This window comes from Patiria miniata, unplaced genomic scaffold (assembly GCF_015706575.1).
Source record: "Patiria miniata isolate m_02_andy unplaced genomic scaffold, ASM1570657v1 HiC_scaffold_27, whole genome shotgun sequence".
NCBI lineage: Eukaryota > Metazoa > Echinodermata > Asteroidea > Valvatida > Asterinidae > Patiria > Patiria miniata.
The window spans coordinates 7,762,783-7,780,878 of NW_024037066.1; the positions used below are offsets into that span (position 1 = coordinate 7,762,783).

The window sequence follows — 18,096 nt, forward strand, 5'->3', positions numbered from 1 at the left end:
TTTATGGCATGTTTTTTTTTTTTTTCCAAATAAAATCAGGTTCCCGGAGCCCAAGACACAACAGAGAAAGGCTTACCTATCCAGCAACCGGCATCAGCCCAAGCCACACCCCAGTTCAGATTGCCGGGCCAATCAGTATCTAGTGTCTCGCCATTGGCATCTGGTACCCAGAATTCCACTGCTCCAGCCTCTGCATTTGCTATCACTCAACAGAAGACTGCTTTAGATGCTGCAAGCACTTTTGGTGGTGGTGGTGAGAGACGTCTTTTACTCTTTGATATAAAAAAAATCCATTTCGGAGGGAAGATGTTACATACAGAAACAAATAACAGTACATAGAATCGTAGCAAATTCTTTTTTTCTTTCCTTGTAATGACTCTAATTGTATTTTTTGTACCATTAACAGGCATGCTGCCACAAACAGATAGTGTTAAGGCCTCCGGCTCAGCTCGATTTGGCCAGCCACAGCCTGGACAAGTGCCTGTTTCTGGGAAGCCTGCCCCTAGCCAAGCCCTCCCCACAGCACAAACTGCCCCTCCACCGGGGGGTGCCCCACCAAATCAGATTGCTCCACCTCGTACCGGCCCGGCCCCTAATCAAGTCACTCCAGGCTTTGCCCAAAACCAAATCGCCCCACGCTTTGCCCCAAACCAAGTCGCCCCTGGTGCGCCCCCTAACCAAGTTGCCCCTCAGCAGGGTTACCCATATCAAGTCGCACCTCCTGGTGCCATTTCTAAGCCCCCTCCCCCGGCATACAGTGCCAGCCAGCCTCAGCGTCAGGCTGTGCCAGAGACCAAACCACCTCCCCCTGTGCAAGCACCATCTACTGAAGCATCTACTGCAAGGACTGGAGGCCGAACCAGAGGGAGTGGTTCCATCGATGCTACTCATGTGGAGGCAGCCTGTCTCTCCAACATCAGTGCAGAGGTAAAGAACTCTGAACAGAAACTGTGCACTGGCTGTACTTTCCGAAACTATAATTCTCCTTTCAGTGTGCGATAACTTACTTGTATGCAAAGTAGCAAAAACAAAATTGGATTTTCTTGTTCACAATTAGATGGAGCATCTAACGAAAGAGTTGGCAGAGCTACAAAGCCACACTAGGAGGACGCACTTCAGAGTTGGAGAGCGCTCAGAACATGAATACATCAAGAAGAACACCGATGACTTAGTCAAGTTTAGAGCTGAAGTACGGGTTGTAACTAAGGTAATAACTGCACTATTTTGTTAAGCCTTATTTTGTTGGCCATTTTTGTGCTTGTTTGCTTTTGTCTTTTCTTAATGGGCCTCAAATGTTACTACCCCTGCTCAACTCGGTTAAAAGGCCTTTTAGAAGGCACTTTTAACTTTTGAGGGTTGAACGTTAGTGGAAGAAAAATTATTGTCTGGTTACTCGCAGTCTCACAATGAGGAAATCCATGAACTGAAGAGCAAGCTCCTGACTACCTTCGCTCAGTGTGAGGACGCCCGCACCTTCAAACAGCGCAACAGCAACCCGCGCTACCTGCAGCTGCTTCGCATACGAGGACTAGACCCACAGACGTCACAACAGCTACGAAATATACAAAGCAACTATCACTACCTGGAAACGGGGCTTGGGGATGTGAACGGATGCCTGGATGCCCAGTGGGAGGAGTTCCATCAAAGGAAGAGCCGCAGAGAAGGCAGGTAAGAAAGCATTGAATATGCATGTCTTTGGTGTATATGGGGAGGAGTTCCATCAGTAGAAGAGCAGCTGGGAAGCCTGGTAAGGGCAAATGAATATTGATACCTTTGGTTTACTGTGGGAGGAGTTCCATCAGTGGAAGAGCCACAGAGAAGGCAGGTAAGGTACTAATGAATATGCATATCTTTGACTTACTGTGGGAGGAGTTCCATCAGTGTAAGAGCTGCAGGGAAGGTAAGTAAGAGTGCCAATGAATATGCATTCTTTGGTATACTGTGGGAGGAGATTCACCAATGGAGAGTGGCAGGCAAGGGAGTAAGTCGGTTATGAATATGCATATTTTGGTTAAACTGTGGGAGGAGTTCCATCAGTTGAGACACAACAAAAATATAGGGTTTACAGAAGATATTTTGTCTCACAATTCAGGAAGCTCGGTACCCCAACAATGGACACCATCTATCAGACCCTGAGTCATCACTACAACATCATGATCGCCCAGCGAGGCAAACTGGAGGAATTGAGACAGCAGTTGATACAAGCAAGACGTTATGACATCACTAAGGCACCGTGGGAGAAAGGCATACTAGCCTCACCTCCAGACAGGTACGACTTGTCGGCAGAGATTCTCAAAATAGCCTGGCAACTGGTTGTACTGAAATTGAAAGGCGCAAAGTTTGGGCTAAATTGGTGCAGATTTGGTTCCAATTTAAGTAGAAAATTGGTTTCCAGATGCACAACATTCCAAATTGCTGTCGGAAATTCAGCCCTGTTTGGAAATTTGCAGAATCTGCTTCATGAGGTTCAAAGTCCTAGCAATGTGTAGTTTTGGGCAATGTGTAAATTGAGTAGTTGGTATCTACTATGGCAAAGCGGTACTTTCCTCGCCTTCCACCACTGTGACCCGGGTTTGATTCCTACCTGGGCCAATATGTGGATTGGGTTTTCAGTCCCTACCTGATTCCCTGAGTTTTCCTCAGAATATTCTTCTGGGCTTTTCCTCCCACCTCTAAAACTGTAATTTCTTCACATTGTCTTCCCTTTACTGGGCCCCATGGGAGATCAGTGGATTCCACTGAATGGGCTACCCAGTTAAAATAAGAAATAAAAAAATAAAAAAAATATGGCTTCAGCTATTACTGGTACACTGCGATGAAAAGCTGTAGCCATCGACAATCTCAAAATATACCCAAATTTGTGTGGATGTGTTTCTCTTGCGCAGGTCTGGTGACCTGACTTCTCTTGCTGCTAAACTATCAAGTACTCGGATTGCATCCCCTGTCAAGGCCATAAGCACACCAGGTAAAAAACAACCAGTTTTCATATTAACTTAAGTGTATTCTTAATTTCCTGAACATTTCGAATATTTTGAAATTGTTCTTTTGTCAGGGTTATCATAAATAATTACAATAATCAAAGTTGTAAATAAAACTCCTGTTTTATTTTCACAGTTTCCAGCAAGAAACAAGCCCAGTTGAGAAAGGCTCTGTCTAGAAGAGCCACGACCCCAAGACGCACCGCATCCAGAGGTAAATAGTCCCATTGCTGAATTTCTCTTCCTTGGTACAGGTCTTGTAGAGTTCCTTAAAGGCAGAGTAGATCAGTTGTCATTTTTGCTCAAAATCTAAAGATGGGTGCTTAACAACTAACCTGATGAGGTTTTAGCTCTGTGAATGCTGTATATTCGAAGAAAGCAATATTATAGGATCTCTATTTCAATTCAAAAGTTGCCGAGTCTTATTTTGAATTACGCCCAAAATCGGCATCCGGAACACGTTCTCAGTCAGCCGATTGCAGCTACGTGATGCCACGCATTGAACCGATGAATAATAGCAAACGTTTGCAAAGTGTCAACACTGCACACCCATTCACGGATTTGCCCAATTATAAGCAAACTGATACGGAAATTTCCAAAAATGCATCACTTAACTCATCTTGGGAAATGACCTTCTTTTGTTATCCTCAAAATGACAGCATACCAGAAAGAATAATTTTACAGGGAGTTTAGTGCCATTACTATCTTTAAACCAAGTAAGCTTTTTACCAATAACTTGGTCAGTTACTTTTTGGAAAGCTGCAAAATTAGAAAAATATAAGCATGTTCTGTTGCTGCATCATAATGAAATTATCTCCGACGTCACTTTCTCCACAGTGGATATATCCCTCATTGATTCCCCAGCCCCAAGCCACGGGTCTCATGAAAACCTCTACCCGGTCTTTGCCAACCGTCGCCTTCAGTACCAAGACGAGGAATCCACAGTGGCACAGCCGGCTAGCAGAGAGACTCGCGATGCAGCAGATGCCCCGTATATCCGGACAGTACCAGGCTTTGTCCAGGCTAGGCTGGGAAGTGGAATCATGGCACCGGCGGGTTTGGCTAGCCGGCGGCAGGAAGGGATGGAAGTTAGGAGCAGTGCAGCCGTGGAACCGAAGCAACACACACCAGGTAAATATGAGCCTCATTTTTGCGTCGGCCACTTTGCAAGTTCATTATGTTCGAGCTTATGACTTTCTGCCGTCACACCATTTGAATGACATTTTCAAAAACCTTCGTAATAGGAAGCAACACACAAAAAGAAGTCACTGTCACATGTCCCAATTGCCTCTCCTAAAACAATTATGGTAAAGTAGGTTGCTGAAGGACACAGATAGGACTGTGGATACCCAGCTGACTTGAACTAAGGTCATAAATACAATATTTTATATGTTTTGACTCTTCCACCCAGCCCAACCCAACGAACAATTCACCTGAGTAAATTGGGGTATCGTCTGTACACCGTATTCAAGGGTTCACTATTTTCATGTTTGTTCGCTTTTGTCTTTTCTTAACGGGCCTCAAATGTTATAACTCCTACTGAACTTGGTTAAAAGGATCCAAACACCCAACCAGTAAAGGTAGCAAACGTCTGTATGATAAAGATGCAACAGTGAAATTGATCACCAAATTAACTGACCTAAAGTCTTCAAACTATATGTTTCATGTTCCCCTCTCCAGTCTCACCCACTGAATCACCACCGGCATACCCCGAACCACCTCCCCCCTCCAGCCAGCCTCTCCCTGCAGCCACCACGTCCCCTTCTAGTTTCACCCATTCTGGGCGTGGCACGGTCGTCTGGGGTACCCAGACAACCCCCTTGAAGACCCCACCTGCGACCAGATGTCCACCCACGAGCGCGATGCTGAGGAAGGGAGTTGAGAAACAGCCCGAGTTGCCACCGGTCGTGAACATCAAGAATCTGGATGTCAGTCAGAGTACTAGGCTTCCACCACCAGTGAGCTTTGCAACTGTAAATGGGTGAGTGTGTTGTTTGGGTTTTGGGTTGCTTAAAGGGTGTTTGGTTGGTTGGTTGGTTGGTTGGTTGGTTGGTTGGTTGGTTGGTTGTCTGGCTTAGTGATTAGGTAGTTTGTTGACTGACTTCGGCTCACTGGACTACAGACATTGAGTAAGGTGGCCGTCTGGATGGTTTGCTGGCTGTCTGGTCGGTTGGTTGGCTGGCTGGTTGGCTGATTGTCTGATTGGTTGGATCACTGGCTTGTTGGCTTACTAGCTGGTTGACTGTCTGGTTGGTTGGTTGGCTGGCTGGCTGGCTGGCTGCCTCGCTGGCTGGCTGATTGTCTGATTGGTTGGATCACTGGCTTGTTGGCTGACTAGCTGGTTGACTGTCTGGTTGGTTGCTTGGTTGCTTGGCTGGCTGCTTGCTGGCTGGCTGGCTCCCCGCAGGCATGCAACTTTTCCTCGGATCAGCTGATTTCCTCTGTTTGTACTTCCCATGTGTGCCATAAAAATAGAAAACATTGTACAAGGTTTTTTGTGTCTTTAAAGTTGCATGCCTGTAGCTGGCTGGCTGTTTGGCTGGCTAATTAGCTGGCTAGTCGGTTGGCCGGCTAATTAGCTGGCTTGTTGGTTGGCCGGCTGGTTGGCTGATTGGCTAACTCCCCGGCTGGCAGGCTGGGTTGCTGATTGGCTGGCTGGCTGGCAGGCTGGCTGGCTGATTGGCTGGCTGGCTGGCTCCCCCCCCCCCCCCCCCCCCCCGGCTGATTGGCTGACTGGTTGCTTGGCTGGCTGGCAGGCTGGGTGACTAATTGACTGGCTAGCTGATTGGCTGACTGCTTGGCTGGCAGGCAGGGTTGCTGATTGGCTGGCTGACTGGCTGCCTCCCCCCCCCCCCCCCCCCCCCCCCCCCCCCCCCCCCCCCCCCCCCCCGATTGGCTGACTGGTTGCTTGGCTGGCTGGCAGGCTGGGTGACTAATTGGCTGGCTGGCTGGCTCCCCGGCTGATTGGCTGGCTGGCTTACTGGCTGGTTGTATGGGTTGCTGTTTGGCAGTCTCCCCAGAGTTTGGATAGCTTTCTGGCTGGCTGGTTGGTTGGTTTTACTCATTTATATCGCAGTATTTTCGAGACCAATTTTACCTCAATCTACATTTAATTCCATTTAGCTCTGTGGATGCAGGCACCGTCAAGGTAGTCAATCAAGTCTTAGCTGAGATGGCAAAGACCAGTGGTTACTCCCAGCCAGAAGCAAGCGAGCAGACAGCGGTAAGTTTTTTTCCCCCCAATGTCCATCCTTCTTATTAAACATTCTCCGTCAATGTAGTGTTCTGAATAATGTTTGTATTGTTTCATACATTTGTTCACCTGTATGATTGGGTTTTTTTTTCATAGTAGTAAGGATAATAAGAATTAGCACTCCACTTCAAGTAACTTTACTTAAAACTTGATTACATTTATCTAAACAAAATTCAGGAAAGAAAGATCAGCTTTTCAGACGAGCCTCCACCCATCGTCCAACCTGTCCCTCCCTCCATGCCAATATTAATTAAAGCAGCCGGCGGTGGATCAACTGCGTTCAGCTTTGGTGCCTCCAAGCCCCCTGTGGTCCAGTCATTGCCTGCCAACGCATCAGCTATCCCACCAGCTGCCACCACATCACCACCAACATTCGGTGGATCCAACACCGGTCTTGGGCTGACGTTTGGCGGGTCTGGTTCTATGTTTGGAGCAAAGAAAGAAGACTCCTCAACTTCGGTGTCCACCGCAACCCAACCAGGCTTGTCTAGTTTTTCTTTCGCCGGCGGAGTTGGATCAGCGAAAGCAACCATCGCCAGTTCAACTGCACCAACAGCGACGTCCGCCTTGCCAGTTATGTCCGACACGGCCTCTTCGAAGCCAGTGTTTGGAGGAGCAAGTTTTACGACCTCTGCAGCCAAGACCTCAACAAGCTCAGGCTTTTCTCTAACAGCTCAACCAGCATCTAGTGTCGGAGCCGGTGGGTCATCGGCAGCAACTGTCCCTGGGGTCAAACCCAGTCTGTTTGATTTCAAGGATCAGAAATCTGCTGCAAGCACCAGCACTCCTGGGGGATTCTTTGTGTCTCGTAAGTTTCATATTTCTGCCTTTATTCTATGTTCATTTTGAAATCTGTTTAAATATGAGCTTTTTCAAGGTCAGTTGTAGAGGCCCAACTTATTTTGCAAATCCTTCCACTTTCTTAATACTATATCACGCATTCATTTTGCCAGCAGCAACCAGCTCTCTGAAAGAACCAATTCAAGACAAGCAGGTACCGGAAGCGACAACTTCGCCAGCAACCACCATCTCTTCGACTGAAGCCTCAACTTCCAAACCGACGTCTAACCTTAACTTCAGTGTCAAATCACTCATCACCATGCCTCCAGCAGCCCAGGCCCTACAACCCACCCAGGCCATTCGACCTACCCAGGCCGTCCAACCCGCCCAGCCCACAGGATCTGTAGCCCCCACGGCTAGCACCAGCAATGCTGGTGGGGTCCGTGATGCCGGCATCAAGCAGTTTTCTGGGATGGGTATGCAGCCCGCTGTAAGCGCTGCCCAGGGAGGGTTGAAACAGCTCCTTGTTGGAGAAGACGAAGCAGGCACCGGTTAGTTTCAAAGCCCTATAAACCATAATAATTTTTTTAAATAGAAGAGGAAATTGCTGTCAATAGTGGATTGCCTTTATTTTGAACCACCCTGTGTATATGATTTTTTTTTCATTTTGTTTTGACTGAGTTGAATTGTGTTGTTGAAACATTGTCACGACATGCCGCTATGTTGTCAATCTCCACCAGGTCTAGCCAGTAAACCTCAATTCACTGGGTTTGCATCTTCCGCCGTCAGCCAGACAGTGGGGGAAGATGAAGCTGGCACTGGTAGACCAGCTGCCGCTATCGAAGCCTCTGACACCTACGACAATGCACCACCTGCAGCAGCACAGCCAACAACTTCTGCAGCGACTACTGCATCAGGGCTGTTTGGCAAGCCAGTGGCAACACCAACTGACGGCACTTCAGGCAGTTTGTTTGGAGCAAAAACAGCATCTGTGGCTCCTTTTGGAATGGCAGCAACAACTGCAGCTACTGTGGCAACGCCAGCGACATCAGGTATGTATTTTTGTACTAAGTCCAAGCGTAGGGTGACGTCATTTGATAGTAGTCTTTGGACGAGTGTATTTTCAATCAGAAATATCCCTTTGGTTGTTGTTCAATTCGGTTAGGGTAAGATTTTGATCCTTAGGTGAAAGTGCATCGTAAGTGTAAATTTCTTATGGCCTTCCAAATGTGATTCACTATAGGAAGTGCAGCTGGGTTTAGTGCGCCATCCTTTGGAGCCGCCCCATCTGCCGGACTTTTCGGAGCTCCCAAGTTTGGAGCGAGCACCCAACCATCTGTCTCCTCCCCGACTGCAACTACAGCAGCTACCAGCACCGCGGCAGACAAGCCCAAGATGCCTTCCACGTTGTTCGGTCTCCTCAAAGAAGATCAGCCAACATCATCTGCTTCTGGCTCCCCATTTGGAGCAACGACCTCAACAGCTTCTAGCTCGGTCAGCAAGAACTTATTCGGCCAGCCCACTTCGACAAGTGCCTCCCCTTTTGGCCAGTCTACCACTACGTCCAGTGGGATTTTCGGTCAGTCGGCCACATCAGCGTCCAGTAGCAGTGGACTTTTTGGCAAGCCAGTCTCCAGATCTACAGGACAGATTTTCGGACAAGCAGCTACATCAACCAGTACCGGTGGCGTTTTTGGACAGCCAGCGGCAACCACTGGCGTTTTTGGACAGCCAGCTGCAACGAGTAGCGGTGGGATATTTGGACAGTCATCTCCAGCCGCCTCATCTCCCTTCCAGCAGGCAGGTTCTGGGTCGGGGGGAGTCTTCGGAACATCATCATCAGGCCCAACTTTCGGGCAACAGTCAGCAGGTAGGCACCCTTCAAACTCCTCTTGTCCGCTCGTTTCAATTTAGTAAGGCCTACTCTGCAGAGTTACAATTCATCAACCCTTGAGAGTTGTGGTGATGTGCATCATTGGGAAGATGCTAATTTGAAATTGCTTCTCTTGCAACACAAAGATTGCTAAACAACATCAGCATCTGTGAATGTTTTAAGAGGAGTTGGAAATTAAACCAATCCCATCAAAGATCGGGTGTTGAAGTCTGAACTACATGTAGCATTCAATGAACAACATTGTTACATTTTGCTTTTATGTTATTCAGTATTTGTAATCGTGAATTGCATTTATTTGATACAAATTCCAAATGCGGTTGTCGTCCACACATTGTTACCAATGCTATTTTTGTCCCTGTCTAGGAGTGTTTGGGAGACCATCTTCTGCGGGTCCCACATTTGGTCAAAGCCCCTCTGTCTTTGGTCAGACACCAGCAGCCACCCCCTCCAGTAGCGGTATTTTTGGTGGTAGTGCAGGTGGCGATGGAGGAGGTAAAATAAAACAATCATCGCTCAAGTTATTTGGATTTGCCAAAATTTGTAGTCATTTGTGAAAAAATAACCCTCGGTTAATCAAGAGATTCAAACTGAAATTTCCAATTTTTTTTAAAGGCATTTCAGAGAGAGCTATCATTTTTGTGTCGCCTAAATGAAGTTTTTTGGGACACTTAACAGTCCTAAATTCTGCATCCCCGTATCCCCCGTGTAACTGTATGTTAAAGTTTAGGTTAAATTTTTGGGGGAAAATGCATAACATCTATGTGCTTTCATGGATCACTGAGGTCAAAGTTCATGAAGGGGTCATTAGATGTCATTGTTCAAATATGCTTCAAATGATTCTTTGTCTACAAAATTTGATGGATTTAAATGTAACTTTGATGGGGTGATCCTTTTTTGCATTTATTTTGTGCCCTGACTGGTCCCATCCAATCAACGACAATGGACAGGTATTTCCAAAGAACAGAAAGCATTACAATTTTTACAACATATTGAAAATATTGCGGCTATTATATGAAAATAAAAAAAGGTTGACCTCAACTTCTGTTCAATCGATCACGCAGATAACAAACAAGTCAATCATGGGAGGCAGTGATGAGACTAGTCAGTATTTGGTACCAGGACGTTCACATAAAAAGAGAACGTGGACTGGCGTCTGAGACTTTAACATGGTCTATTGGCACATTGTTTTAGCTCTCTCAGAATATCCAGTTTTAACAAACAAGAAATCGCTCTCAAAAGCAATTCACTGTTTGAAGTATAAAGGGTTGTAATGCAGACAATTTATAGTTATACAGGGTGAGTCAAAAAAGCGAAACCCACATTTCGGGACTATTGTTTTAGTGAAGTTCTGCATGTAGCACTTTGAAAATCTAGGGTATGAAAGCCCAATTCATAAGCTTTCTTTTAGTACAAGAATCATTCAAATCACTCACATACTTTTCAAGTTACGTAATTTTATACACCACCACCGTAACTTCCGTTTTAAAGTTTTGTCCATGGATCACAAAAAAGGTGGCGTTCTTTCAGCAAAACGAAAACAATTCACACACATCCCTATGTGATTTTGTTTTCGTTTTGCTGAAAGAACACTTACCTTCTTGTGATCCTTGGACAGAACTTAAAAACGGTGGTTGTGTATAAAATTCTGTAACTTGAAAAGTATCCAAGTGATTTCAATGATTCTTGTACTAAAATAAAGCCTATGAATTGGGCTTGCATATCCTAGATTTTGAAAGGGCTACATGCAGAACTTCACTAAAACAATGGTCCTGACATTTGGGTTTCTTTTTTTTTTACTCACCCTGTACTTTTTTTTAGCCTCACAACTGCCTTAATCTGTTTATGTCACGAGGAATATTTTCTTATTTGCAATATTTCAGGAGGGTTTTTCAGTGGTCTTGGTGGTCGTCCTAATCCCGAGGCAGCTAGATCGAACCCATTTGGCTCACCAGCCGTCTCTGCACCTGGGTTTGGTGGCTCATCCACTGGTAAGGACGGTTTGCTCAGTTTAGTTTGTGTTTATTAAAAGACAATTCATTGGTCAATCTCTTTGTTCTCTTTTGGTGCATATCACTGTGAACAGCAGTGTAGTAAAGAGTACTCAAATCACCTGTGTCATAAGTTCTTAAGAATAGACTGGTGCCTGTATTTTGTGTATCTCTAGGTGGTTCAACTCTGTTTGGTAGTCAGGGTGCTTCAACCTTCGGAACTGGGACAGCGTCTTCACCTGCAGGTTCTGGTAAGTCTCCTTGTTGTAGTCTCTTGAGTGTGATTCCCTTACTTTCTTGTAGTATTCATTCAAGTCAGCAGTGCAATGGGTTTTACTTTGGTTCACCGGAGTAGTCTGCAGTAGATGCAGTGCTGTATTTTTCTTGGTTTCCTAGGAGAGTCTTCTCATTGTTAATCTTCTCATTTGACAATTTTTGTCTGGATTGTTGCAGTATTTGGCGGTGGTTTCAGCAGTCCGGAGGGTGGCGTGGCCAAGGCTGGCTTTGGTGGCTTCAATCAACCACCTAGTGGTAAGGAGCACTGTCAACTTTCAAAAGTGTGTGAGAAACTATAAAATTTATTACTGTCAGTTCAAAAAGTGACCAACAAATTATGTTGTCTGTACTACATGATGTTGTGTAAATTATGGTTTTTTTTTTTTTTTTCAGCATCAGCTGGTGGTTTTGGGAGTCCTCCAGCCTTTGGTAGCACAGCGGCATTTGGCAGCACGCCCGCATTTGGGGGTTCAGCATTTGGATCCTCGGGGGCGGGGCAACCTTCCCCCTTCGGGCAGGCCTCTGCCTTCGGAGCTGGGGCGCCTCAAGCGAGTGGTGGCATGAGTGGGGGTTTTAGCGGGTAAGAAACTCAGTCAGTCATGGAGTTGAGTCCCCTCGCGTCCCCTGAAAGTCAAGAACATTTACGCTAACTCTCCGAGACCCTTCAAACTCCACCAGGGGTTTGTAGAATTTTGTAGGATTTAGAAAGATATGGGCTCTGTGCGTGTCAGGATTTTTTCCTGATTTCAGGATTTTTTGTCGGGATTTTTCCTGATTTCAGGATTTTTTGTCAGGATTTTTCCTGATTTCAGGATTTTTTGTCAGGATTTTTCCTGATTTCAGGATCTTTTTGTCAGGATTTTTTCCTTATTTCAGGATTTTTTTGTCAGGATTTTTTCCTGATTTCAGCATTTTTTGTCAGGATTTTTCCTGACTTCAGGATTTTTTGTCGGGGATTTTTCCTGATTTCAGGATTTTTTTAAGTATCCCTTTTGAAATCTGCAATTCCTGATATTTTAATGTAAAGGTGTTTACTCTCATTTATACGGTGTGGTAAAAAAAATGGAACCTCATGCTTCCTTTAGCGTGAGACTCAAACCACCTATACCAATGCATGGAGAATCTTTTTAGAAGAAAAATGAAACCGAGATCGCTCGATTCGGTCCAGTAGTTTTTGTTCTAGAGCCTATTTTGTGAAGCAAGGTGGGGGTCATTTTTGTCCCGATGAATTACTAAACCGCGCCCGGGAATTTGACATAGTTCTAAAGAACCACCAACTCAAAACTTTTCTTTTGGCTCTGAAACAAATTTGTTGATTTTATTGTCCAATGTTTGTTGCGTCTGACGTAGGTTCGCCTCTCAGGAAACCCCAACGTTTGGCGCTCTATCCGGCACCGGCACCAAGCCCCAGCAGAGTGGCTTAGGAGGGTTCGGAGCGGGATCAAGTCAGTCAGGATTCGGTGGAACTGGTAAGTCACAAGCTCTGAAAGAAAGAAAAGTCTCTTCACTTTTTCAGTACACATTTTGGTAGTGAATTCCACAAATTTTAGTTCCAATCAACATGTACATTAAGTTCCTCATCCTAGGTGTGGGATCTGCAAGCGTGTACAGTTACCCAACCTTGAGGGATTTGAAGAAAAAGGTCCAGCTTTTGCAAATTTACATATATGTTTAACAATTTTACCCTTGAAATTTGAAAACGTATGTTGCAAAACAGTCCTGGTATGTTCAAGTCTTGTTTGTAACGAACTGAGGTTTTTGTCTCATTAAATTTAGGGACGAGGTACATAACGTCAATAAGAAAGCACAACTTGGCACAAAAAGTTTAGGAAACCTTGAAAAGTTCCGACGATGATGTCAGAACGGGAAGTAAAGAGTTAGGGAAACTCATTAAGGGAGACAGTGAATTTGTAGTTTGCCCTGTCTGGTTTGTATCATGAGAGGGTTCAATATGTTGCAGATTTGTTTGGGAGATCCTGGAGTTTTTGTTTTTCATAGGAATATTTTTGTTCAGCAATTACATGTTAAAGGTAAAGTAGATATTTGCAGCTATCCAAAAAGTAACCGACCAAATTATTGTTAAAAATCTTTGTTGGTTTAAAGATAGTAATGGCACTAAACTCCCTGTGAAATTATTCCTGCTGGTGTGATGTCATTTTGAAGAAAGCAATCTAATAAAGTCATTTCCAAAGATGAGTCAAGTGACACATTTTTGGAAATTTCTGTTAGTACAATGTAGTTGGTTTGTAAATGGGCGAATCCGTGAATGGGTGCACGCAAGCCTTGACACGATGCACGCGCACGCGGTTGCTATAATTCATCAGTTCACTACGTGATATCGCGTAGCTGTAATTGGCTGAATGAGAACGTGTTCCAGATGCCGATCTCAGGCACAATTCAAAATCTGACTCGGCAACTTTTGAATTGAAATCGAGCTGCATTCACAGAGCTAAAACTTCATCAGGTTAATTGTTAAACACCCGTCTTTAAATTCTGAGCACTTTTTTTGCTTCCAAAAAAAACTGGCAAATGATCTACTTTATGTTTAAGATTTGTTTATGCTTCGAATAAAATAGAAGTTAATGGTTGTAATGTATTTACATCTGGTCTCCACTCTTATCTCAAGGTGCTGAACATTCCTTTAAAATATTGATTTTTCTGATTCCAAGGTCACTGTAAAATCTCAAGTTGAAACAGAAGAGCAATAGGTAGAAAATGACCTCTTCTTGTAAAAAAAAAAACGGTCCCTAGAATTCATCACCCTTTAAACCAGAATGCTCGGTTTGCAAATCCTCTCCTGACGAACTGGTTTCTGTCACATGCACAAACCTGTCATAAAAAAGAACATCACACATTTGACAGTGTAACATGAACAGCGAGATTGCATTTCGCCGTGATCTACTCATAGGTGACAGTACCGACACGCCGCGGTGTCGCGTCGCTGTAGCGTGGGTCTCATGTTGCGTCCAAGTGGGACCTCCGATGATTGTTTTTCGGTTCGCTGATGCATGTGGTCGCTCTCTGAAAACCATTCCCCGGATGTCACGTCTCACGTTTATTAGGAAACTGATATTGGTCTTGTAGTGTATGCTGTGATGAAGAACCCTGGACAGGTGTCATCAGAGACTTGTCATCGTGTCATCATGTGTTGGGGTGACCCGTGCGTTATAGCACCTTGTCCATTGTGGTCACCCTGTTCATTTGGGTCGATCCATATGTTATGGCTATTTTATCTTTGGCACACAATTCACCCCTAGTATCCTGAAGTAGCAGCTATAAATCTTCGCAGCCTTTCTGTAATTATTAGACTAACAATATTTAAATTTATTCAAAGAAAATTTATAATAATATCTTTAAAATTAAAGCTGAAATAGTAAAACTGCTGCAAACTGCCTAAAGCTCATTGAAAACGGTCTCCTTTGAAAACATCTACTATGTAAGAGAAGCAGTATAAACTTATTTGCTGCCTGTTTTCCCCCCAAAATAAGAATTTATTTATATGGACAATTTTTTTCCAAAAAGTTTGCTTATTTTATGGATTTTTGGGCAGGCAGATGCAAGCAAGGAACAACCACTTGGGACAAAGCCCCTTTGAGGATATTCTGAAATTTTACATCTTACATTTTACATCCTCTAAAATCAATCCCCACCATTCAGCGTCGTCGTGATTTCTCGAATATCGGAATCCTAATAAATTAAAAAAACATCAATATTTTGGGGATTTTTTTTCTTCCTACTTACGACCAGAAGAAAAAAAAACGGAAACAAATCAGTCATTATTAATATTATTCATCTCAGTTATGTTTTTGGCGAGTCCAAAAATACCAACATCTACATCCTTTCTGAAAATATTTGCTCCACCCTAGGGATCAAGGGGGGATTGTGTTACATCCTGGCACAGGCACTTGAAACATGATCGTTATTATTCTCTGCCTCCCACCTCACCCCCCCCCAAAAAAAAACACCTGAAGATATTCAGAAAACTGAACTGATGCGCTAAGTCACAGCGGAGGGTAGTTGTGGGATATAGGGCCCTCCGTCGTTGATTTGTTCTGTGATGATATTGGCGGGTGCTGTAGGTGTCACCTTTCCATTGCAACGGGCCAATAAAACCCACAGGTCGGTGTAATCCACACCGGACATATCCGTGCATGCCTTTTTTTTTTCATAATGTATTTTTCATGAAATGGGAACAAGATGGTGCATACGGCCGTGCTGGTCGAATTTCAGTTGAGTGTCTTCATTATGGAGGTCTGGCATTTGCAACGACACCTTGCTATTATTACTTTAATACATGTCATTTGGAAGCAGTAATAGAGCCCCTTCTTAGTTCAATTTTAGATTATTTGAGGTGTGATTGTCTTTCAGGTCCTTGGAAACTTGTCGACTGAGATTAATCCATAAAAGATCTCCTCCCTCTACATGATATACATGTTTTTACATTTTGGGGAAACTAAGAAAAGCAGTGTGTTGACCATTTGTAAATGTCACTGTTTTAAACATTTCGGCTTTTTGTATTGTTGTAGGCACGTACAAAGGGCACTGCTAATCCAACTGATCCTTTACTTTTGGTGTTGATGTACAATCTTACACCAAAATGGTCTAAATTAACATATATGCATTGCATTAATAATGCATGCAATATTCGTAGAATGACCACATGTAACTGAGCAACAGGCACTGAAGAACTGCAACTATTTTTTTCACTATTTATATCAACTTTCTGCTCATGGAACAAACCGAATTTGATGACGTTATTAAAATTAAAGATATATCGTACAGTTTGCATTTATTCTCTTTGCCCAGGTTTTGGTGGTGGTGGTGGTCAGAGTAACAATACATCCAGTGGGTGAGTTTCAAAAAATAATGCTTTAAATAAATAAAAAAATTAAAAATCTTTAAATAAAGATTTTTCGGACCTGGCTTTGGCTAAAGGGCAAACTTATCTGTCAAAACAGGCAAAGTCATAGTTTGGGGGAAAAAACAAGTCAAGAAACTTAAAAAGAAAATAGCACTTTACTATCTGTTATTGATGTTGATGTTGCATAACCCCATGGTAATTTTGTAAAGCCTCATTTCCTGTGTCTTCTCCCGTCCCGTCTTGTTAAGATTTGGGGGTTCTTCGTCGTTCACTCAATATCGCTGAAATCTACCCCGGCCTGACCCTGAGATGCCCCATGATGCTGTAGTAGGCCTCGCACAGCATTCAACAAGCTTCGTAGAAAAGCTGAGTTAACATATGTTCACATAATTTGTTGTTTACTTTGGTTTGTTTACGTTTACAGATTTTAGAGGAAAATTGCATTGCAGTTCTGTTTTTGATAAAAACAAGGGCAGTGAATAATATAGTATTTGTTCTGGGAACGCCATACAATTTACAAATTCCCTGGAAAAAAAATCGGAGGTTTGTATTTTTTTTGTATGAATGCCATTGTTTCAAGTGCTGACATGCACTTCCAACTTTGTGTTTTAATGTAAGAAAAGTAGAAGCTACGAAATCAGTAAAATTACACGTTTGCCGGAAAAAGACCTGCAATGCATTCTTCTCCATTGCAATGCACATCTTCACCTGGATTTTACTGGTGTATGGACATATGCATGCTGTCTTACGTTACTTAGTTATTTTAATGGTCTCACTGCTCAGACACAATAGTATTTAACATAAATATGAAATCAAGGCAAGATTTTTTAGATATACCATACTGTGGTGCTACAGCAATGCAGAAAAGCTTAAATAAAAGAGAACATTTCTCAAGTCTAAAACGGGCTTAAAAATTGGGATTCTTCGATCATACAGAATCCCTCTCTAGGAATGCTGAGCCTGCTTGCCTTCTCAAGAGAAACTCCTTACCCTTGCCAAAAAAAACACCAAAAAAAACCACGTAGAAATCAGATATTACCTGGATATTTCCTGCGATTAATTTTTGTGCCACAAAAAGGCAGAACCCTCCAACACTAACGTTAAATTTGAGGAAATTTGTTTGCGTGTTTTAGTCTTTGCCAAGTTGGAGTTTACACAAGGAGCTGCTTTGAGGGTCACTTCCACAAACTTGAAAGCTTAGGGTTTTTGTCATTGCTCCGGATATCCAAGATTTCACGGCCATAGATAGGCAGCAGCTGGCTATCACATCACTATCATTAATTGGGGCTCCTTAATCTAGTCTGGTTTACGCTGCTAAGCTGCTAGTTGTGAAGCCATCAGTATTACTCAGCTGTTCTGCTGTCGGAGTCTTGACGGGTGAACATACTTTAATTTTATCATCACTGGAGGAGAAAAGGTCCTTGCCATTTCACTGTCGGCATAATTGTGTTAGAACCTTGACATCACCACATATACTCATACTAGAATTGACAAGTGTGACATTTTGGTTCTGTGTCACACATAAGGGCATCAGCACTGTCATTCTTGCTTTTCCTCTACGGTCAAAGATAGGTTTGTCAGAGTGCAGGCATGGTAAAAAAAAAAATGTTTAACCTAACTCCCTAGGCCTTTTTGCTAGGATGTAGCCTCAATCCTGCAAAATCCTCCAATTGGCCTCATGGAAAAATAGAATATAGCCTCAATCCTGCAAATTCCTCTATTATTTCTTGAATATGGTCTGTGGAGGGGTGACCACTGCCTGAATACTGCGGCAGTGACTGTCACTATGTTGAGGCTTGGCCAGTGACATCCTGGAGCAGTACGGAGGATTTCAAGCTTAATCCAGGCCTATATTTATGCATGGATGAGCAAAAACAACACAAGGTCAACCCAAGACCTTGACAAAGTGCATCCTATGAAATCAGTTACACACTTTTGCCATGTTACCTCAATCCTCCAAATTCCTCCGCTTTGGCAAAGAGGATTTTGAAGGATTCAGGACGGTTAGGGTTAAAATATCATTAAAGTGTTTTATTTTTCTAAAGGCTTATTAAAATTCATTTCAG

At 43.6% G+C, this 18,096-nt stretch overlaps 1 protein-coding gene across 3 annotated transcripts in view; it reads left to right on the top strand.

Annotated features, from left to right (window-relative positions):
* The window catches only part of LOC119734311 (nuclear pore complex protein Nup214-like), a 32,011-nt gene extending 14,291 nt beyond the window's left edge, over positions 1-17,720 (top strand). Inside the window, exons 14-35 of one of the 3 annotated variants that reach the window (XM_038207741.1) lie at positions 40-253; positions 407-927; positions 1,058-1,207; positions 1,400-1,668; positions 2,093-2,269; positions 2,886-2,965; positions 3,115-3,192; positions 3,816-4,109; positions 4,659-4,959; positions 6,102-6,201; positions 6,409-7,039; positions 7,185-7,562; positions 7,752-8,063; positions 8,255-8,881; positions 9,269-9,397; positions 10,786-10,893; positions 11,070-11,144; positions 11,347-11,424; positions 11,563-11,749; positions 12,520-12,638; positions 15,976-16,018; positions 16,279-17,720. In XM_038207741.1, the coding sequence (XP_038063669.1) occupies positions 40-253; positions 407-927; positions 1,058-1,207; positions 1,400-1,668; positions 2,093-2,269; positions 2,886-2,965; positions 3,115-3,192; positions 3,816-4,109; positions 4,659-4,959; positions 6,102-6,201; positions 6,409-7,039; positions 7,185-7,562; positions 7,752-8,063; positions 8,255-8,881; positions 9,269-9,397; positions 10,786-10,893; positions 11,070-11,144; positions 11,347-11,424; positions 11,563-11,749; positions 12,520-12,638; positions 15,976-16,018; positions 16,279-16,315 (4,908 nt within the window). In that variant the 3' untranslated portion in view covers positions 16,316-17,720. The remainder of the gene's footprint in view (positions 1-39; positions 254-406; positions 928-1,057; positions 1,208-1,399; positions 1,669-2,092; positions 2,270-2,885; positions 2,966-3,114; positions 3,193-3,815; positions 4,110-4,658; positions 4,960-6,101; positions 6,202-6,408; positions 7,040-7,184; positions 7,563-7,751; positions 8,064-8,254; positions 8,882-9,268; positions 9,398-10,785; positions 10,894-11,069; positions 11,145-11,346; positions 11,425-11,562; positions 11,750-12,519; positions 12,639-15,975; positions 16,019-16,278) is intronic. The other 2 variants (XM_038207743.1, XM_038207744.1) reach the window with 2 other exon arrangements.
* Positions 17,721-18,096: the final 376 nt, after the last annotated feature.